Here is a 22,914-nt window from a genome sequence, read left to right as displayed (position 1 = left end):
CACCGCTGCATATTCGCGTTTCTCTCGGAAAACGGACGTACCCTCGCCCCGACGCCGTCAAGATTCTAACGCGGCGCCCAGGAAGGCGTTGGCTTTCCACACGTTCGCTCGGGCTCCAGACGGAGGTAATAAAGGAGAGAAAAAATATAAGATAACGAGCCGGGATGAAGTTAATCCTCTCTCACGATTCTCGCGCGCATTCAGCTAAACGTCCGAAAAGGGCGCATTTCTAAATTCTCGGAAATAAAAAGAATTTGTTTTAAGTTTAATTTTTTTTAATTACGTATGAATTCGTGCATAATTGTTATTATGCGTTTACGTAACGGTGTTTTAGTGTCCGGATTCGCATGCGGTTTCGCGAGCAGGCGAAGCTTGCCGCTGCGGTTCTCTCGGTTCTTCGATGCCGTAATGCGGAGCGTAATAACGGTTATTTATAGATGGTAAACACGGCATTCTTCCCTCTTTCTTTCCTTCCTCCTTTCCTGAAGCATCGTCTTTCTGTTCTCGTTCCTCGAAACGCGGAGAGCGAGAAGCCCTCTCCTCGTCGCGAGAAATCGCGATAACCCCGGAATTCGGTCGGCCCTTTTATTTTTCCCGTTTTGCGCCACAGCCACTTTCATACACTTTCGAAACGAGAGACGCGAGGTCTCGCGAGGTTTCGCGTTACATTTGCGAGCGACAAAGCGCCAAACCTGGAAAGCTCGCGAGCGACGAAGGGTCGACGATCGGCCGATTTAGCACCTCGCGTAATTCGATACCGTATTCGTCGAAGGGAGGAGTGAGGGAGAAGGGGCGTGAGGGTGTAAAGTCGCGATTTGACGAGCGAACGAACGAGCCAGGGGTTAAACGGGGAATGCAGAAATTGCACGCTTTGCCGTCTTCCGCGACGTCGGAGCGCACCTCGGCGCGGTATTGTGGTTAATTGCGGCTGACAAAGAAATTCCCAGGCGCGAACTCCACAGAGAGAGAAGAGAGAGGGAAATAATGGAGTGCCAGGAGAGAACGCGCGGAGATGAAGGAGTTGGGGGCGGTTGCCCTCGCCGAGGAATATCAAGGATTATCGGCATGCAAAGACAATTTGCCCTCGGGTAATTGCACGTCGCTCCGTTGACTTTTCATCGCAGTGTCGCGGTGGTGATGGCCCTATCGTCACCATCGATATAGAGATGAGATCGATTTGCGATATACATAGAAATAACGATTTCTCGCACGATTTTTGGGACGTCTTGAGATATTTCTTTCAAGACGCTTACGAATGTTCCCCTGCGTTTGTGTTTCCCTTGAAAAATTTCGTTCCTTAGCGATATTCGTTTGTGCGCGACAAATAAATATGTCGCGTGACTCGCTTTGTACCTGCAAAGTGTGGTCCACGTTTCTTGCAAATTTCAACATTTCTCGGCGATATTTAATATTCGTGCTGACAAGCGTGTCGCGTTATGCATATTGCGTCCGTAAAATAAATTTGCATTCCTTGTAAGCGCCTCGACGCTTTTCAGTGGTATTTTTTGCATTTCAATAAAGTGTATCGCTATCACTCATTTCGCGTTAATTCCACAATAAATTTGCGTTTCTCGCAAATGTAAATGCTTCTTCGCAATAGCCTGCCACAATAATATGCGTCGCATTATATGGCGTTTGCAAGATGAGTCTGCGGATTTCTTGCAAATTTCAAAATTTTTTATACGTCTCTTTTACGTCGCTAAACGTAGTGTATTATTCACCGTGTACAAAAGATGATACGTGTAATACAACATATTTACAACACAACGAAATACATAGAGCTCCCTGGACGTTCAAGTGACAGCATTGCGTCTCGCAAGCTTTTTCCCGTCGACACGCACGTATGCGAACGTGATAGGTGCGACAGGTTTTATCGGAATTTATAACGGTAAGATAGACGTTCGTCGAGCGGTCGTTCGTGAACGATTCCGCGTACGCGCGCATGAGACATCTAATCGATCTCTAATATCGGGGAGAAGATCGCGCGCACTTACGAGGATACAAATGACGATAATCGCTCGTTGTGGCAAATATTAATTGTCGGTTACTTACCTTATTCGCGAGGTCCAGCATGTTTCCCGTTCCACCGGCCGCCGCCTCTACTAGCTTCTGAAGACTGTGCGGTTCCGGCGACAAATCACGGGCACCGCTGTCGAATTCCCAGCTTTCATGTCGTCCCGACACGGTTCCTGAAATAGAAATTACGCCTAAGGTATTCGCCTGACATGAAGAAATGCTAGGAGAAAAAATGCAAGCGAAGGAATAAGCGGATAGTTCTACAGAAATTGAAGAAGAAACAAATTTAAGATCGAAAAAAAACAAGTTTAAGATCGACGTAGAATCATTCATTGTACGGTTTATTTTAGTGAAAAGGGAACTTTTAGACATTTTGTGACTTTTAATGATACAGGAAAGCGATTATTGAAGGAGTAAAAGTTGTGATACTATTGGGTCATTAAGTATGAAACTTTACAAATGTAAAAGCGTCATCTTTAACATTTGTTATCTCAAATTTGGCGCCAGACGTCAGTATCAGGTTAGGTTAGTGTGATAGATGTATGTTCGCTCTTCAAACGTCATATTTGTTTGTTCAAATATCTTCATTAGTTTTATTGGTGGATTCTTTTTTATAGAACTATGGAAAAGTCCAAAATTCGTGTGATTTATGAATATGAGTTCCGCCGTGGAACCACAGTGTCGGAGACAGCTCGTAATATCAACGCTGTATTTGGTGAAGGTTCAACTACTAAAGCAACGGTGGGCAATTGGTTCAAAAACTTCAGAGATGGAGATTTCAGCCTCGCTAATGAGCCACGTGGAAGACCAAAGACGAAGGTGGATAATGATCACTTGAGAGCCGTAGTAGAGTCCGATCCATCTCAAAGTACACGTGAATTGGCATCGATATTCAATGTTTCCACACCCACCATATTGGTTCATTTAGCTGCAATTGGTAAGATAAAGAAGTTGGACAAATGGGTCCCGCACGAATCGACCGATGCGCAGTAGGCGCAACGTCTAGAGGCTTCACTTTCTTTGCTTTCCCGTCACAAAAATGAATCTTTTTTTAATCGAATTGTGACCTGCGATGAAAAGTGGATACTCTACGACAATCGTAAACGCTCACATCAGTGGTTGAACGCTGATGAACCACCGAGACATCACGCGAAACCCAACATTACACAGAAGAAGCTTATGGTGACTGTTTGGTGGTCCAGGTCCAGGTGTTATCTACTACAACTTTATGAAACCTGGTACATCGATAACGGCTGAAGTATATTGCAAGCAACTGGACGAAATGATGCAACAACTTGCTATTAAACAACCGAAATTGGTCAATCGGTCAATGCCAATCCTGTTGCATGATGATGCTCGACCGCACACTGCACGACTGACCGTGGCAAAGCTACGGGAGTTGGAATTGGAAACTCTCCGTCATCCACCATATTCACCAGATCTATCGCCTACCGACTATCACTTCTTCCGGAATTTGGACAACTTGTTGGTGGGAAAATTCTTCAATTCTCAACAAGCAGTCGAAACAGCCTTCCGCGACTTCATCGATTCCCGTACTCCTGGCTTCTATAGTAGAGGCATAGACCAACTACCACTAAAATGGCAGAAGTGTGTAGATAACATGGGCGCATACTTCGATTGAAAATAAATCATGTCCATGTGCCAAAAAATGCAAAAGTTTATGTTCTATTTGTAAAGTTTCATACTTAATGACCCAATATAATAAAAGTCGCAAATAATAAATAATTTCTTTTCCCGTAATGTATTTGATCCTTTAACGGCGTAGATTCACGGCTGGCAATAGCGAGGAATGGAGATGCACGGCGCAATATTCGAAGTCGTCATTTCCAATTCATTCATCGATCTCGCGCCCAGTTACAGCGTACGATATCGGGATATTACGAACGCGCTACTGCGGTGTTTCCACGATCGTTCCGTATTCATTGTTCAATCAATTTCGAGCAAATAGTGCTCGTGATCTATTTTCCCATTACATGTAATAGGCTGGATACGATGTCGGGATATACCTCGTACAAGATGTTTTATCATTTTTCGCATTCTGATTGTTATTTGTACTTTAAGAGTCGGCGAATAACAAAAGCGACATCGAAATACGTTAACAACGATTGGATCAATAAATAAAATAAAATTCTCGTTATTATATGTGTATAACTAATAAATATATAAAATAAATAAATATATATTTTTTAAATTTATTTATAGAAACACGATAAAATTAACATTACGATTTACTATATTCAAGATTCGCGCGATCCAAGTTTTTATCTAAGTTTTTATCTATCAAGCGATGTCGCTACGTTTGCCGAGGGTCTGGTTTCCGGAAAGCTCCGATTTGTCACGACAATTTGGAAAATTCGTACTGACACTCACCGAGACTGTTATCGCTGCTTGTCGGTAGGTATTCCGGGGTGTGAGTGTGATGCGGACTGCCGCGCCGTTTGCCGGCCCTCAGTGCCTCGATTTCCGGTCGTAGGGCCAGACGCCGCCTAAGGAACTCTTGATAGGAAATGCGACCGTGCTCGTCCGCGCCCAATTCCCTCATCAATTCCTCCACCGAGTTCTCCAGGTTCAATTCCCGGCATACCGTCAATAGATCCTGGCTGAAAGTTCAGAAAACCACTGTCAACGGCTGTTTTGAGCGAACGTCACGAGAATAAATTATTAGCCGCGCATATTGATTAAATGCTTTCTTTTAAAGATCGAGGTCGATTTCTATTTAAAAAATTAGATCGCTTCGTCATGACGTTTTACAAACATTAACGGTAGCATCTTAAAAAGTCACAATATCAAAATTGAAATATTTAAAAATTCAAGATGATTATCAAAAATATATAAAATTAAATGCACTGAATTAATTTACATATTCAATATAAATTTATTAAATATATTTATTTTTATTCTTTGGACACCCGGAAGTTTATATTCCCATTTTACCTGATTTGGACTATTTTTTCCTATCATTGTAAGACAAACAGAAAAAAGAAAGAAAGCAAAGAAATACATAGATAAAAGTTTATCGCGAGAGTAGCAAGCACAAATCGATGAGGACCGAATTTAATCCGGTCTTACAAGTCCTGTGTGGTTCGCCGGGACGGGACTCAAATCCGTCGTCGGGGAATTCCCTCCGACTACCGGTCGCGGCGAGAGAGGGCTCCAAGATCGACTACTTGACGCAAATCGCAAATAATAAAGCGCCGTTCGTATCGTATAATACATTGAGCGGAATGTGTACTACGAAGACTAAGTACTTCTTTTTCCCATGAATAATTCATCTCGTGAATAATTCATGCGTCTTCGAGAGACGGAGGAGGGGGAGGGGGGGGGGCGAGAAGAGACGAGCCGCGAAACAGTTAAAGGTAGAAGGTAGAATACCGGTTCGCCACCGCAGTGGTTCTATCGATGATTTTCTCTCTCTCTCTCTCTCTCTCTCTCTCTCCTCCTTCTTTCTCTGCGAAGGGACTATTTAATAATCCATTACAGCGAGATGATCGACTCGTGGACTTTCCCGTCCCGATCCGAGCTGACAACGACGATGTGCGACGCACGTACGTACACACGGTAAAGGGACCATGTAACGAGCACACGATCGTTCCATCCCGAGAGCCCTAAGACGCGGTCTATCAGTTTAACGATACCATCGAGATTTATTTAATTAAAAGGGATGGCTACGCGCGCCGGCGCTTGTCACGTCATATCCGTCTGTTCGGTCGCCTCGCCTTGTCGCTCCAACGTCCATTACGGCGTTCAACTAATTGCCTAACCGACTGGAAGGATGAGAGAGATGCACGGACGCGGGATTGGCGGAAGGGGGAGAGAGGGGGGAGGGGAAGGCCAGGCCCGTCACTCTTGATTATCGGTCGCGCCGCGACGCCGCGGACCGATGAAGAGCGGATCCGCTAACGTCACGAGCGAGCGCGTCGCCGGAGAATCGCGCGGCGGACCCGTTCCGCCCAGGGTCAGGCCGACAGGACAAAATTAAAGATTCATCAGTTACAGCCGTCTGCTGCCACGTAGAGATATCCCGGAAAATCGTTAAACCAAGCCGATCCCGTCCTTCATGATTCCGTCGCGCGTCTGGGCGCCCGTAAAAATCGCAACGCTCATAATACTCTCATTCAATGTGTTGCGCAAAATTGGCACGTATTCATAGATTAAACAGTTGGTGTATTTCAATAGCTGATTGATTAGTTGGTTTAGCAAGATCAATATTTAGAAATATTAATTAACAGGTAATTATTAGCTTATTTGATTTTAATTATTTAAATATCTAAGTGTGAATTTAAATATCCAAGTTTCTAACTCTGCGTTGTAATTATATATCTGACGCGTTGTAATATAAATATCTTAACTGGACCAGAACGGTTTCTGGCGAACGCTGATATTTTCCGAAAAACACTCCCCGCGTGATGTACGCGGGGAAAATTATTCCAAACGAATTGTTTATCGCAATTTACGCAGCACTCATAATTCATATAATTTACCGCGATCTCTCAATGCCAATCGAAGCATGCAATAATCGACACGTACGAATAATTTACCGAATATATCATAAATGTGTCATCGATTATAAATGAGCTTTCACGAGTAGTTTTTCGAGGTAGCCTGAAAATATCGGCAACATCGAGCGGACTATTTGCGAGCTCGTGCCCTTTTCATCGACGATCACTTGCTCCACTTGTATACGCACGGTTACCGCCACACAATTTCCTATTTTATCGTTTTTCACGGGCAGTTGCAGGCATCGCATACCCTTTTGCGGACGTGCGCGCGCGCACAATCGTCGGGGCATCCTGAGGGCAGGAACCCCGGGGTACATCGATTCCTATCTCTCATCGTCGAAACAATAGTGCCGCCGGTTTAGGGACTGCCGTCGCGAATTAAACGTCACGCGTTAATTATCTCCCCCTTTCCCCCTTCCGTCTCCTTCTCGCATACGTCGCGTCCACTATACATTTGCGCGCGCGCGCGCAATATTAATGGATTACGGTGTACAGCACCGTATCGTCGTCGCCGACAACGCGAGCTTCCGGCGATGCGGTCCCGCGACGGACGAAAGCTCGATTGGAAGCACGATTCGACACTTGCGCAGCCATTGCTCTCGGTCGGCTCTTGGACGTGTTTGAAACCGAGCGAGCATAAACAGCAAGCATAAGCCTCGTAACAGAGATTTCATCTCTCCTGAAAATTCTCCGCAGTCGTTCCGTGAAACTTATGCATCGTTCCTATAAAGTTTTACTCATCCTTTTTAACCCTTTCGCTCCTAACGGTGATTATAGTTGTCGGTCATAGGTGCTTGCAAAAGTTCGTAAGGTCAGAAATAGTAGTAGGATCACGAATTGGAAGATTGCTCAACGAAACCTCGTCCTAAACATTAAAAGAGCTTGCAGGGCAGTTTGCAGTTGATGAATCAACAATATCCCGCTATTTGAAAGCAATGAAAAGATCCACAAAGCAGAAGGATGGCTTTGATATTTAATAAATAATAATTTAATTGTACGAACTTTTGCAAGCATGTAAGAAAATAGCGTACAAACTAAATATAAGTTTATAAAATAAATATTGCTTTGATGTTAATTCCACTTTTTGGTTTTAATTTTAAGAATAGAGGAAAGTCCCCGATTATGAGATACCATATCGATTTTGCCGAATGTAAAGAAATTTATAGGCAGAATTTAAAAATGTAATACGTTATCTTGAAGAGAATTTAATAAGCTTTAAGTTGGTAAAATGAAAAATCTAATTTAAATATTATTTTTTCTGAAAATTAAAAAAATTGAAAAAAGAGCTTTACGCAGGATCGAGAAAGTGTGCTCCTAATATAAGATACCTCGAGAAATCGGTGTTAAAAGTGCAAAATACATCAGTATTGCAATTAAAAAACTTTATTAGATAGTTTTATAAAAATACTGCTGCCACAGCCTTCGCCAAATCTTCACGATTCCACTGTCGACGCTTCCTCGTATCTCTAACCTCCATAGTCAGATTCTATAAAAATTAAATACACAAAAATTCGTAATATAAATTCGTATTAACTTTTCTTTAACCTTAAGTAGTATTTTCTTTCTTTTTATTACACTACATAATCTTCATATTCGAGCAATAATTATCTCATATTAAGAGTACCCTGAATATCTCATTATACGATTCACATGCCTAGCGGTTTCGCGATCATGAAATCTAACCCCTACAATTAAGCAATTCAACAAATTGCGTATTTTCCTGTTACTACGATTCTACTCTATCATTGCATACTAAATGTATTGCCAACCATTTCTTTATTATATAATAAACAAGGTTTAAAGAATTACCTCAAGTTCCTTTGACATGTTCACAATTTCACAAATCTTTTCTTGCAAAGGCTAAACGCAATAACGAACAATGAATTTTTCACTAAATACATTTTACACCAAGAGTAATAAGTTCATGGTGGAACTAACAGATGGTGCTCACTAGTTTAACAGAAACCCCATTATCTCATATTAGGAGCATATCTCATAATAGGGGATTCTCCTCTAAGTAAAGAACGTGATTACAATACTAAAAAGCGTAACGTTAGCGGTCTACATTGCCACATTCTACATAATCACTGCCGACTAATTAATTTTCTAGATTTCTTTTTTGACACCGTAGGGGGTAGCGAATAATTATTCAATGCTCGCGACCTCGTGTTTTCTCTATCGCGCCGTATTAATTTATTCGAGCGCAGCCTCGAAATAAATGGGTACCAGGGTGCACATGGTGTACATGGCGCACCGCGCGTCGAGTATTTACGCGGCGGCAATTAAACGGCACTTCGATGCCGTGCGGGCGGAGTGCGCGATAAATGCGCCGGCCACGTGGGATACGATTGCACTGCAATACGTGGTTTATCATCGGCACCGGCGTGTTTACCCGTTCGGCGGGAAAAGTGAATTTAACGGCTTGTTTCGTCCCCATTCGCGCCCCGTTTTGCGCGAATCCACGCGCGGATTGCATCCGGTCGCATAAATTACCCTCGATTATTTTTTTTCCTTCCTCTCTTTCTACGATTTCGCGAAGTGATTAATCGCGCGAGCTAAGAAAATCCGAACGTTCTCTTACTCTTTTTCTCGTCTTGCGTATTACGCAAACTGATTAATCGCGTGAACTTTTCGCGCGGCGTCTCGATCGAATAAATAATGCATATTTTTCTCTTGTTCTCGTGAGCTCGCAAGACTGATTAATCACGCAGATTTTCCTCTCGAGTGTCTCCAGCAAAGAATATACAAAGCCGTGCGTAACGTGCGTTTGATGCACTAAAGAATAAAAAATTACGCGAAAATAGAGAGAAAACTGAAGAATGCGCTTCGTGGACGACAATCTTGCGCGTGACACAGATGGATCGAAATTATTAACGACGAGCGCCGCTCGAGAGGACTCCTCTCGGGGCGTTCCGAAGAAAATTCCGAGGGAATACACGTGCCTGCGCTGTATATTGGTCGTGGCGCGCGATTGGATCAAAACTCAATTTCATGCCCCGACCTGTAACACGGTGATCTCGTTACCGTCCTCTCCCGTTTTTCGAACAGTAAATTTCTCTCTTTCTCTCCTTCCTCTGTCTTTATTTTTAATCAGCTCGCGAAATGGGCGCACAAAACTCGCGCCTGAGGAGAAAGAGAAGAGAGGCAAACCAGTCCGAAGTACCGCAACAAAAGAATTCGGGACCGAAGAGCGCCTTGAAGTTCTCGATCGAGGGTACCGTTATTATAAAACGTTGCCTCTCGTGAATTTCGCGATCTCGATACGATACGAGCGCTTCGCGCTCACGTCAAAAAGGGGACGGAAAGTTTTTTCATAAATTCTGCAGGAAGAAGGGAGAAACGCGCGAGCTGCGCGCGGAAGTATGAGAGATACCGAGCGGGCGGCGGCGGCGGGGTGAAATCGGGCATGGGAGGGTGCAGGGAAATTGGGAGCTGCAGCGTTCTCCGAGCTCGCTCGCGCGTACGTCGTCGCGAGTGTCCCGCTCTACTTCGCCGGGATACGAGCCTCCACCCCCGCCAAGTCCGTTATGCGAACAAGAGCCTTGCACCACCTTCCAGCTAATCCACCCTCTCGCAACGGGGATCCCTCTCCGGCCCGGTCGGGATGCCATTCGCGAGCACCATTCAAAACGGAGAGAGGCAAATGGGGGAAGAAGAGAGAGTTCAAAAAGAAAGGTAGAAATGGCGAACGGGGGAAGGGGGAGGGAAGAAAAGCAGAGGGTTGACGAGGAGGACGAGGAGAACACGTTACCTCCTGCCAGTTTTTAACGGGAGGAGAGCCCTTCCTCGCGCTCTAACGAACTCACCACACTTCAATCTCCCCCTTCTCCTCCGTCATCCCTCTGTTCAGTACTTATCCCTCGTTGTTGGCGCTCTCTTTCGAAGGTTTAGATCTCGCGATAATCAGCGGGAAATCGCGGCACTCCCTCTGACGGGATTCGCGTCGATAAGATTGTCGGACATCGTCGATCTTTTCTTTTTTTGCGCGACTGGGAATTACGTTTTTCCTATTATGGAACAAGGATTGCGTCTAGGCTCGCGCGCGCACGCGCACGATTCGGCCGTCAATTTTAGCGCCGGCGTGCAACGATAATGCACTTAATTTCGGAATCCGACAGGTATCAATAATTCGTGACGCCGACGAGAGGCGCGAGACCTTGACGCCGTCGGCGACTGCGATACTCGCGCGTATCGACCGCGGAAAGGTTCATCAAATTTCCAGCGCCGGCATCGACTCCGAAAATAATTCGTTTAACGCGCAACGCCCGCCTCGCCTGAAAAGCGTATTTACTATTCTGTTCTGACAGTGTCTTTTTCTCTCATTCTTTGTCTGGGAAGAATATTCCATTTCCAGCAGATCTGACAAATTGAGACGACACGATGAAGAGAAAGATATCTAAAGAAAACATATTTAAATTAAAGATGGAAGGACAATATCTTTATTCCATTTCCAGCAGATTCTATTATCCGTGGCAATAAGAATAGAGTGATATTTAAAGAAAAGATATTAAAATTACAGACGAGGAAAAGTATTTTCATTCTATTTCCTTGTTCTATTTTCAGCAGATGCGACGAAATTATGATAAAGTAAGAAAGAGATAATTAAATAAAAGATATTTGAAACTTTTACGATACTTGAGAACGATTTACTAATTAAAGCAAATTAAAGGCACAAGATATTTTGAATAAAAACTTAAAGAAGAAAACCTTTTGCTGTTTAACGAGCGTACAATTCACCGGCTGTTACAACTACATCGCCATTAATTATTACAAATAACATTATTCGCAATAATCATGTTGCGAATAACGATTCGTGCTTTACGTTAGTGCAGCTCTTACAAGCATCGATAACAGAAATATGGACGGTGACGTATGTACTGGCGTTGCCGATCGACCAGACGATAGTCGACGACGCGTCGACAAAACGAAAATTTTCAGCCCAAAGAGAGACAAAGACAGAAACAGAGAGAAGGGGGATGAAGGGGGCGTATCCTGCTGGCCGGAAGGAGAGAAGCGTAAATAACGATAACTGGTCGGGACGATTTCGAGATTTATCGCGGGCAAGTCGAAGCGAGGCGAAATAAACGAGGCTACAAGAGTGTGGCGCGCAAGCTGCCGCGCGTAACGAAATTACGAGTGCGGGCCGCGTGTAAAAACCCGCCGATGGGATGGTTTCAGCGAGATGCCGCAAAATGTGGTCCGCCAGCAAGAGAATTTCGATTGGCGATCAATTGTATGGGGCGTGCAAAAGCTAAAAGCGGCTATTATATATAAATAAATGTGAAATAATATGATTGTATGAATAATAAATGAGTTATATATGAGACAGCATATTCTATATAACAGGTGTATAATATGTTGTGCAAAATATGTTATAAATATTTTATTGATTAGGCAATTAAAATAATTCGGGTCGCATCCAAATAGCGATACAATTCAATACAGCAGTATTTTAGAGAATTTGTTTTTTAAAGGTTGCCTATCGTGTTATAAAATTAATTTAGTTATAATTGTTCTGTGTGTCTATAAGTATATGTTTAGTTCGATTTATCCCAACTAGATGCGATCTGGATTACTTAGTTAATGACCTAACATTATATGTTATATATTGAATTATGTATGCCTATGATACACAGATATGAATTCTATTATTACTTACTAAATTTTATTTACTATATATTTTTTATTTACTTTGCAGTCTCTGTACAGAAACGACGGGCCTTTTTACGCTCGTTGTGGAATAAATCAGGACTGCAAACGCGAGGCACTTTTTTGGAGCCCCGAGCACGAGTCGAGACGTATCGATTCGGACAACAGAGCGCCGGCCGTCGCGCGGTGCGATTTCTTTCGGGAGAGAAATTTCCCGCTACGTTTACATGCTCCATCGCGTGCAAACAAGCCGAGCCAGGTGAATCCGCGCGGCGCATCTATTATTCGGTTGGATCTAGAGCGTCCTGGGTCAAGGAAAATGAACAAATGTAACGATAACGTCCGTCGACGAGCACTCCCGTTATTTACTAAAATCGGTTCAATATTTTGCATGCAGTAAGTTAGGACGTAATTACTGCTAACATTTTTAACTGCAAATATTTTTAACGATAAAATGATATATATAACGTTCTATTGGGTTGGCCAAAAAGTAATTGCGTTTTTTTTTATATAAATAAAAGGCGAATTTTTCATGGGAAACAAAAACTTTATTAAACAATATATTGTCCATTTTGTTTGATTATCTTTTGCCATTTTTCAGGCAACTTCATGATTCCGCGCTCAAAAAAGTTCTTTTTCTTTTTCAGCAAAAAACAATTCCAAGAATGATTTGATATCCTCATCAGCAGTAAAGTTTTACCATTCAAGGCGTTTTGTAAAGAACGAAACAAATAGTAATCTGATGGTGCCAGGTCTGCCGAATATGGTGGATGTGGTAACATCATGGTAACACATCCCATCCAAGCTGCAACAATTTTTCACGAGTGACCAAACTTGTACGTGGTCTAGCGTTATCATGGTGAAACACAACACCTTTGCGATTCACCAATTCTCGACGTTTCTGTTTGATGGCATCATTTAATTTATCCAGTTGACGACAGTATACGTCTGAATGGATGGTTTGATTCCTTGCAAGCAGCTCAAAGTACACAATACCTTTAAAGTCCCACCAGACTGACAGCATAATCTTTCTTTGGTGAATATCTGCTTTTCAAGTGCTTTGAGCAGGTTCATCATGCTTGCTCCACAATCTTTTTCGTTTGACGTTGTTGTAGACGATCCATTTTTCGTCGCCTGTTATCATGCGTTTCAAAAATCGATCATTTTCCTCACGTTTCAAAAGAGAATCGCAGATGTCAATACGCTTAGTGAGATGAATTTCTTTGAGCTCATGTGGTACCGAAATATCGAGCTTACTAATGTATCCAAGTCGTTTTAAATGGTTTTCAACACTCGATTTCGATATGTTAAGATTCTCAGCAATCTCTCGTGTCGTTAAACGCCGATTCGAATCGATCAGTGCCTTTATTTTGTCATCATCAATTTCGATTGGCCTTCCTGAGCGTGGTGCATCTTTCACATTAAAATCTCGAGATCGAAATTTAGTAAACGAATTTTGACACTGCCGCAGTTTTAAAGCATCTTCGCCATATACATCAGATAACTTTTTATGAGCTTGCACAGCGTTTTTCCCTTTTCGGAAGTAATAAAACAAAATATGACGAAAATGTTCTTTTTGATTTTCCATTTTGAAATCGACGGCAAACAAACAATTGTTAACGAAATCGTGTACTTTCTTTTTCTAAAACAAGCTTGAACTGTGAGTTGTTAACCTACATAATGAATTTGCGGTTTAGAATGAAGTTAGTTACATTTCAAGACATGTATGTCTATCTATTGGAAAAAAACGCAATTACTTTTTGGCCAACCCAATATATTCGCACGTTTTAATAATAATAATACTGCCAATATCTGATTCTTATTAAGAATTCTGAAAGACGACGTTGTTACATCATCTCTTTGTACTTTGCGAGCGCTTTAAATCGACCCCGTTCTGACACAGCCAAGTAAAATTCCTTTTCGGAGTTTTTGCTCGCGATGAGAAACTGTTCGGAGTTAACGGAATTCCCGTTTCTAAGAAGAGTACATTCGCGAAGTAAATCGTCAATGAGAGAATAAAGGCGAGAAGAAGGCGGGAAGACGATGCCGTCAAACGAGGTTGACATTCCTGTCGACATCAGAGACACGGTTTTGACTTGAACAACGATCGTTCCCTCTTTCATTCCCACATCAAAGCGAAACTTCTTCTTGAAACTTTTTCAATGATAAAAATTTTATTCGAAGTAAAAGTTCTTTTCTAAAAGAAAAAGAAAAAAGAACAGACTAAGTAGTGTAAAAAACTTGCGAAATATTTTCCGCGAGATAAATCATCGCTGAGAAGATAAGAACAATATCGAGAAACGAAGTCGACATCCGCCGACACGGTTTCGATTTGAGCAACCATCGCTCGCTCCTTTATTTCTCCACGTAGTCCCGGCGCGACCGAAATTTTACGTTTACGACCGCACTCGCTCCCGTTCCCGGAAATCTGTTGCATTACGAGAGACAGAGGAAAAGAGAAAGAGAGAGAGGATGCGACCGCATCGCCGCGAAACCGACTGTATTTTACGCGATAGGAGAAAGTCTGCCGCAGGGGAAGAACAGAGACAAAGAGAATAAAAGAGACAGAACATGAGGACAGACAGACAAAGAGAGAAAGAGGGACAGACATCTATCTTTCTTTCTGCTCTTCAGAGAAATGCCGATAAACGAGTCTGCAAACGCGGAGCCCCCGGCTAGCTGCGCGAGGAGCAGTCGTATAAACCAAAACGAAAAGGGAGAGAGCGAAAGGACCTGATCGTGACGGTGGTGGTGTTGGCACTAGTGGTGGTGTGACTCACTTGCCATAAAACGGGGACTACTCCTCGCGCGCTCTCGGACCCCTCGAGTCAACCCTCGGGCATCGTCGAGGGTTTGCATCGGGACGGAATCGACCCTTCCCCCTTGCGCTCTTCCGCGATCCCTTCGATTCCGACTTCTCAATGTCAGCCGGCGCGCGTTCAGGAACGCGCGAGATCTCTCCACTCGCGGGATTCCTCCGCATGCGGTTGCGCGCTTTCTTCCTTTTTCCTTGCTTTCCTTTTTCAGTTGGGTTTCCGAACGCTCCTGTTGTGCGAAGTGCCGGTCGGCACCCCAGAAAATTGGGTCACCGGTACCCCTACCGCCGGTCCGCTAATTGTCCCCGAGCACGGACTTGGCTTTGAATTTGACTTTTAGATGAGCAATGGTACTTCATTTCTCCCCAGAAGCTGAAGAAGCTCTTGTTTCTCTAATTGACGCTTCGATTGGGGAAAAAGCAAGTTGATATATTGGCGAAAAGAAATTTGTTATTAAAATTAATATTGCGAGAGTGCTCCTAACATGTATCTTGGGAAGAGGCTAATAGAGCATTCCGGACATCGCCATGCGCGCGTGAAAGTGCTGGCGGATGTACTGAAAAGTTGGACCATATCGATATCCAATATCGACCCAATAATTGGCCCTAAAAAGCCCTAGAGAAATTTTGTTCTTACATAAATAAATAATGGTGTGTCGTTATTTTATTTTTCTCCAACAACTTGTTTCATAAAGAAGCTCTCGTATCTCAGCTGACGTTTTAGGCAAGGAAAAATATGTTCAATACTACACTGAGAAAAATGATTTGATTGTATCAACAAGACGTATCTGATAGAATGCATTTTGGTTAAACTAACCAAGAATTTCTAGTTATCACGATAGGACTGGATATTTTATAACTAGAACGTTTGATAGACTGTACTATAAGAATTTGGTTAGTATTTTTCAGTTGGATCTATAAAACTTCTAGTTATATTACACTAGACATAAGAACAAACGAAGATGCAATCAGAATTCTGGTTAATCGCAGGGCACTCCAGCAGCATTCTATTGTTTCGTGTCGTGCGTGTTGATGCATGTTCGGGAAACGGATCGGCACGGACGGCACGTTTTCCTCCCGTAGCGAAATGAAATTAGTGGAATGGTTGTGAAGTGGCTGGTGAAGTGATGGCGGATGAAAAAACGTGTTCTCTTCTTATATTTTTTTATACAGGGTGTCCCGTAATAATCGCCTAACCTCTCGTATGCCAATAGAGCAAATCGAGATGAAGAGAAAAGTCCCATACCATTTTGCGATATTCGCAATAATAATCCTATACCTCGAGCGGCTCGGCACTCGCCTCCGCGCGCTCTGGATTCGCTTGACTTTAATATGCAATATCTCGATTATTATTGCGAATATCGCAAAATGATATGGGACTTTTCTGTTCATCTCGATCTGCTCTATTGGCATGCGAGAGGTTAGGCGATTATTACGGGACATCCTGTATAAATATCAACGTGATATTTCATTTACAGCAATCCAAGAAAACTCACGGTAATGAAACAAAAAAACGTTTCTTTTCACTAAACAGTCATGTTAATTTAACTAAATACATTTAGTATTATTATCAAGAAAATCTGGTAAATTTAACAGGAAGGAATTAATCATGCTCATCTGGTAATTCCTAAAGGAATTCTGATTCGTCCATTTTCCAACAGACAAACTGGTTGAACCAACCAGATTTCTAATTAATGCAACCAGGTTTTTTTTCAGTGTAGCGAAGGAATCTGTCATTAAAGCTGACATCAAGAATGCATTGATTATCACATATTTTGGGGGGAGATGGAGCTTGATGGAGCTTTTCGGATATCGCCATGCGCGCGCAAAAATTCCTGTCGGCGTCCCGGAAAATTGGGTCCCCAGTTCGGGATCCATCTGACAGTTGCCCATCGAAATTTAGCTTATAAATAAAAAACGATGCTACATTATTTTATTTCTCTCCCAGTACTTGATTCTGAAAGCTGCAAAGGAGTTTTCACATCTCGCCTCATATTTGGATCGAAGGGAGACGTATTTATGTTTAAAATCAGCGAAAAAAAACCCTCAAGTTGTTAACTTAAGGAAGCTTTAGAGCTGATGGAGCTTTTTGAACATCGTCGTACGTGAGAATACCGGTCGATTAATAAACAACCGATTATAGACATGTTCTAGCTATGTTCAGAGGATCATTAGAGCCAAGGACGCTCCGAATACCGTAGACATTTTAGGAAAAGAGGGAAAGGCTGGAAGGGGCTTCGCGCACGTGTCGTACTGGCTCAAAAAATGTTAACGAACTACGTGCGACGTAGTCACGTAGGCGGCGGCCGTCTTCTCGCGAGAGTGTATAACGAGGTTACGAAAGCGCGCCGTAATGAATGCCAACAAGTCGGCGAATATCGTTTCATCTTTCTCTTCTTCTGCGCCGAGGTACTGCGGCGACTGCCGCGTTTACTCTCTTAATTTGTTTGTAGAACGCGCTCTCTCTCCCTCTCTCTCTCTTTTGCCCTCATCTTCCGGGCTTCTTGACTCGGCGAATCTCATTTAAAAACGCATTCATATTATGGACTAGACTCGAGCCTAGTCGCGCGATTCGCAAAAATAAAGTGCAAAATAAAATATCAATGTAGGAACAAACAGAGGCGCGCGGGGAGTCGCTCGAATCGAGTGATCGTCATAAAACACCGCGATGACGCGTTCTCCGCGCAATAAATTATCGCTCGTTAACGAATCGATGTTAGTCCCTCGGGGCGATAATTAACGACGAAAAGGCAATTATTATCAGGGTACGGAGGGAGCAAGAAGGAAGGGGCGGGAATAGCGATTAATTATAAATCGTATCAGCGCTCCAATCCCGCAGATGTTGCGGTCGCGATTCAGATTCAGATTCGCGAAATTCATCTTGGAACAATCGCGCGCATGATTTCTCGGAATAATTCCAAATCCGTTTTCGATGTCTGAAGCTCTGAAAGCGTCTGAATAACCATCGATAATAAAGATCGCGAGATCAAAGCGGGCGCGGAGTCTCGTGGCTCTGCTTTGAGCGCCTCGTGACTCAATTTAATTATTTCCGGTGAAACGGTTTCGTGGAATCCCTCGAAAAGGTAACAGACTAATGAGCGTAATCGTAATCGCTCTCGATTGTTTTGATGAGTCGAATCTGGAAGCTATCTTTATTCGCGAGTGCGACATGCCGTGCCTCTAGCGGATTTCGAACTAGCGGAAACGAACCTAATGCGCTCCGATCCTCGCGAACGCGACAACTTCCGTCAGCTTACTTCCGCCGATTTATCTCGGATTCTGTGCACGCTATTTGATTAGACAAATGTCTTCATTATTATTATTATATATTAAATTACAAGTATTATTTAATTTAAAAATTTAATTTAGAAATAACTTTTTAATTAAATTGAAGGCATTTTTTGCAAGGTTTAAAGATAATTAAAATGCGATTAATATACCATGAATCCCATTTAGGAAGATGAATCCAAATCGAAAAAGTGCAGTCGGAGGAAGAGCGTCGCTCGCCTTTCATGTAATTTGCGCAATATTCCACGTGGAACGAAGCCCGTACAAACATTACGTGCGTATAATAATATACGGAGAGCGAGAGAGAGAGAGAGAGAGAGAGAGAGAGGGCATGCAAACGTAATTTTATAGTCTATCTACGAGATAGGAACTTGCACACACAAGTCGTAGTGGACGGAAGAAACCAAACAGACAGTAACGTTTGACGAGAGTGCAATAAAAGGTGTACGTAAGCTTCATTGAAAAAGATAGCGAGAGCTCCATGTACAGTAGGCTGGGGGTGAGTTGAGGGGGTGGAAGATGTACTTGCATCATGCCAGCAGCGCAATATCGTGGCATCGGTCCGGTCGTTCCTCGCAGAGAAAAAAAACAAAGGGAGAATGTATCGAGACATCGATAACAGCGGGAACGGCGAGCGAGCAGCGAAATTGGATGAAGCCATAAGACGCAGCCTCCACGAGACGAGATCCGCTTTAAAGAACCAGTCGCAAGAATCGATGTTACTTCCTTCTCCGTGCGGATCGCTTTGCACGAAAAATGATCATTCTCGAGCTGCGCGTTTCGTGAAAGAAACGAATTCGACGAGGGACCGTTTTTCGCGATTGGCTCTCGAGGTAAAAAAAAATAAGACGGACGAGCGATGAAGTTGCCGTGGTTGAACCGGCGCGCGTTCGCTCCGCTCCGTCCGCTCCGCGGGAGATAATTCCGCCCTTCGTCGTCGTAATAAATAATCGCGTACTTATTATTGGACGCGCGCTCGCGCTCTATTACCGTCGACGATCTCGGTTTGGTTTACCCGACGCCGAATAAAAAGAAATACGCCGCGGTAACCGTGTCTCGTTAAATCCCGCGAGAGCCAACGAGCACACCGTATACAGAGCGAGGGAAGAGGAAGGAGCGAGGGAGAGAGAGAGAGAGAGAGAAAGCAACGGTTCTAATTAATTGAAGAAATAATTAAAACGTACGTGCCAGCGGCAAGCGCGATCTCGTCAACGAGCTCTTTCCATTCCGCGCGCGAGCGCGTATGATATCGCAGCCTCCGTTAATTGTGTAACCGCGCGAAGGTTCGCGCCGAATTCGCCGACCACGATCCAACGTCGTCCGCGGCGTGAAACGTGGAATGGCCGTAGTATTAGGAGTGTGATTTAGTTTTGAGGGTTTTGCAACAGATGGCTGTAGTGTCAGTTTGTTCCAATAGCTGTTTCCGATAACTGTTGTTTCTTACAGTCTTGACATTATTCATGACATTTAGTAGCATTATAGCAATAGATGCAATAACAGTCGTGTTTATATCATCGTAAAAATCCAACTTCCGAAAGCTCTTTAGCATTTTCGACATGCGTTGCTTTTGTTTTTTGATCAAAAGAAAACTCGGCTGACGGTTATAGAATTCTTGTGGAAACTTATGGTGATTCTGCCCCATCAATTAAGACGTGCGAATACTGGTTTAGACGCTTTAAAAGTCGTGATACTGATGCGAAGGACAAAGAACGCTCGGGACAACCAAGAAAGCTTGAAACTGCAGATTTGCAAGCATTATTGCACGAAAATCCAACACAATCCACTTCAGAACTTGCCAGAGCATTAAATGTTGATCGTACAACAGTTGCCAAACATTTACATGAAATGGGAAAAATTCAGAAGGAAGGGAAATGGGTTCGACATGAATTATCGGAAAGTGCCATTGCGAACCGGTTGAACATTTGCATTTCGTTGATCGCCAGGCAAAAAAAGAAGAGTCTTTTGTCTCGGATTGTTACTGGGGATGAAAAGTGGATCTATTTTGATAATCCGAAACGCGGAAAATCATGGGTGGATCCAGGCGAACCATCAACATCCACTCCGAGACGCAATATTGACGGTTCAAAAGTAATGCTCTGTATTTGGTGGGATAGTGTACTATGAGCTGTTAGATCCGCATGAGACTGTCACGGCTGATCGTTATCGACACCAATTGTACAAGTTGAAGCAAGCATTGGACGAAAAACGACCACCAATTGCGAGTAAAGGACGGAAAGTGATTCTTCTTCGTGACGACGCTCGACCTGACGTTGCGTTATCAGTGAAAGAAACACTATTAGAGCTTGAATGGCAAGTCTTCTCCGGACATTGCTCCATGCGATTATTATTTGTTCCGGTGGATGCAACACGCTTTAGAGGATACACACTTTGATAATTTGGAAGAAGTGCGAAAATTCGTCGACGAATGGATCAACTGAAAAGAAGAGTGATTTTATCGTGGTGGAATCCATCTGTTGCCAGAAAGATGGGAAAAAGTTCTAGAAAACGAAGGAAAATAGTTTGATTAAGGTATTCATTCATTATCATATTTAAATACATGCGTTTTTGAGCAAAAAAAACCCTCAAAACTAAATCACACCCCTAATACATGGAGCATTACGGTATAACAAGCGCGTAAGTAAGTATCTGGAGGAACTAAACGTAAGGCAGAAACCTGTCTGTCTTACTTTAGTTATCTCGCTTAGTTTAGTTATCTCGCAATTATCTCAACGTTGCGAAAGAATCAGGTGAAGGCACATGCTGGATGATATGGATTTTATATATCCAGGAGTTTGATTTAAATATAATATCATCTTCGTGATAGAATCTTTTTTCGCAATTCTGAACAGTGAATCGCGGAGATTATGAAGATACATTATTATTATTATTATTATTGTGACTAGCGCCACAATTCGGTTTAAATTATCTTCTTCGTGGCTCTTCACTGTGCCAGTCATGTGATAAATAATTATTGTCAAGTAAATCAAGAGAGAATCATAAATTATAAATATATACACATTATCGTGAATACCGCGATCGCAATCGTTCGTAATTGACAAATATTTTTATCTCGCACTTACTCGAATATTTCTCCCTTAAAATTTACTTTTTCCAGCAGCCGCCGGTGCTTCTTTCTTTAAAACTTTATCTCTTGTTTTACGCCTCATTGATAACGTGTATCTCCTTACCTGTCGATGTACCCGTCGCCGTCGCCGTCGCATGCTTGGAACAGCTTCCGGACGCGTTCCTCGTCGCAGATGGAGCCCGTCTCGCTTTCGGCATCCGCGGTCTGCGACATTTTCTCACTGGAGCAGCTTCCGCTCGGCCATCTCGCAACGTACGGTCATCGGTATCCTCGCCGACAGCCTCGCGTCGTCGTTCGCCTTACGCCTCATTTGCGCCCGACCGCTTTCAGCGAATTGAATCCCAGCTCACGCTTCTCACGGGATGACGCGCTCGATTCGTCTTCCTCGCCGTCGTGCGACTATCACGCGATATCCGACGACGCGCGCCGCGCGCACGAGGCAGGAGCTATCATCGCATTCGGCGGACTCGACAGCCGTGAATATCAGCGAAAGTGCTCGTCACGTGTGAAAATGCAACGCGCCGCGACGCGCCCGCTCCGGAATTCTGTAAGAAAGACAGAAATGTATGAGGATCGGCTTCGCGCGAGCTGTCTGAAAGATTTTTCGTCCGACTCTGCTTGCGGAAAAATCCTTAAATACTTATTTCTGTTTATGTAAGATTTAAAGTATTTTCAGTCGCGTTAAAAATTTATTACGGCATGAAAATAGTTCGGATCGAGGTACTTGAAATAGTGGAACAAATAATGATCAATAAAAGAATTTTTCATGCCTTGTAAAAACCAATTATTTTTAATTATATTAAAAATTTATCGATTTTTATTATTGAAAAGAGCCCAAAACTGAGACTTTGAGATATTTTCATCGATAAAAGAATTTTGCGTGATATGTGTACACGAAAGATAATTATCTTTAGTTATACTAAATATTTACCGCGCTAGATAAAAGTACTTGGAAATCGGTATACTTAAAACAACACATTTTTTCGTCAATGAAAGAATGTAAAAATCAATTGTTTTAAATTACAATAAAAATTTACCACCTACATATAAAAATACCATAATTCGAAATCGAGATCGCGGAATACTTCAAAAAAATAAAACAATTCTTCGAACTACTCGCACAAGAATAAACCGCCTTTAATCGCGTTAAAAAAATCGCCAAACAAATAACAAATCAAACTTCCACGAACGGAAATATTTTAACGGACGAAATCTGCCATCACCGTCGCGCATCACCGCGAGATAATTAAACGATCACCGCCAATGATCCGGGACGTCACTGCCCGTCGATAACATCGCGATGTCACTACTCACCTCGCCGTCGCGACGAACCCCGATCCGCCCTGCTTCCCGACGGGAGAGGACGAGGAAAGCCTGCTCGCGCCGCTCGCGGAATCCCGCATTCGATCGAGAGGCTCGGGCTTCTGTCAACGGTATCCGCGGGATTGGGATCGCGGGCGGTCCGCCTCGTCGTTCGCGGCGTACATTCCCGAATTCACTCGGTTCGCTCGGCGACGAGGAGCGGCGGGGACGAGAGGGGA

General features: G+C 43.2%; 1 protein-coding gene across 2 annotated transcripts in view; it reads right to left on the bottom strand.

The window, feature by feature from the left end:
- The window catches only part of LOC105278050 (colorectal mutant cancer protein), a 57,689-nt gene extending 34,792 nt beyond the window's left edge, over positions 1-22,897 (bottom strand). The window contains exons 1-4 of one of the 2 annotated variants that reach the window (XM_026975211.1): positions 22,688-22,897; positions 21,477-21,918; positions 4,408-4,637; positions 2,053-2,189 (exon numbers count right to left, since the gene is read on the bottom strand). In XM_026975211.1, the coding sequence (XP_026831012.1) occupies positions 2,053-2,189; positions 4,408-4,637; positions 21,477-21,586 (477 nt within the window). In that variant the 5' untranslated portion in view covers positions 21,587-21,918; positions 22,688-22,897. The remainder of the gene's footprint in view (positions 1-2,052; positions 2,190-4,407; positions 4,638-21,476; positions 21,919-22,687) is intronic. The other variant, XM_026975210.1, reaches the window with a different exon arrangement.
- Positions 22,898-22,914: the final 17 nt, after the last annotated feature.

Source organism: Ooceraea biroi, chromosome 1 (genome assembly GCF_003672135.1).
Source record: "Ooceraea biroi isolate clonal line C1 chromosome 1, Obir_v5.4, whole genome shotgun sequence".
NCBI classification, from domain to species: domain Eukaryota; kingdom Metazoa; phylum Arthropoda; class Insecta; order Hymenoptera; family Formicidae; genus Ooceraea; species Ooceraea biroi.
Note: the sequence above shows the minus strand (reverse complement) of the source record. Positions and strands in the feature narration are given on the sequence as shown.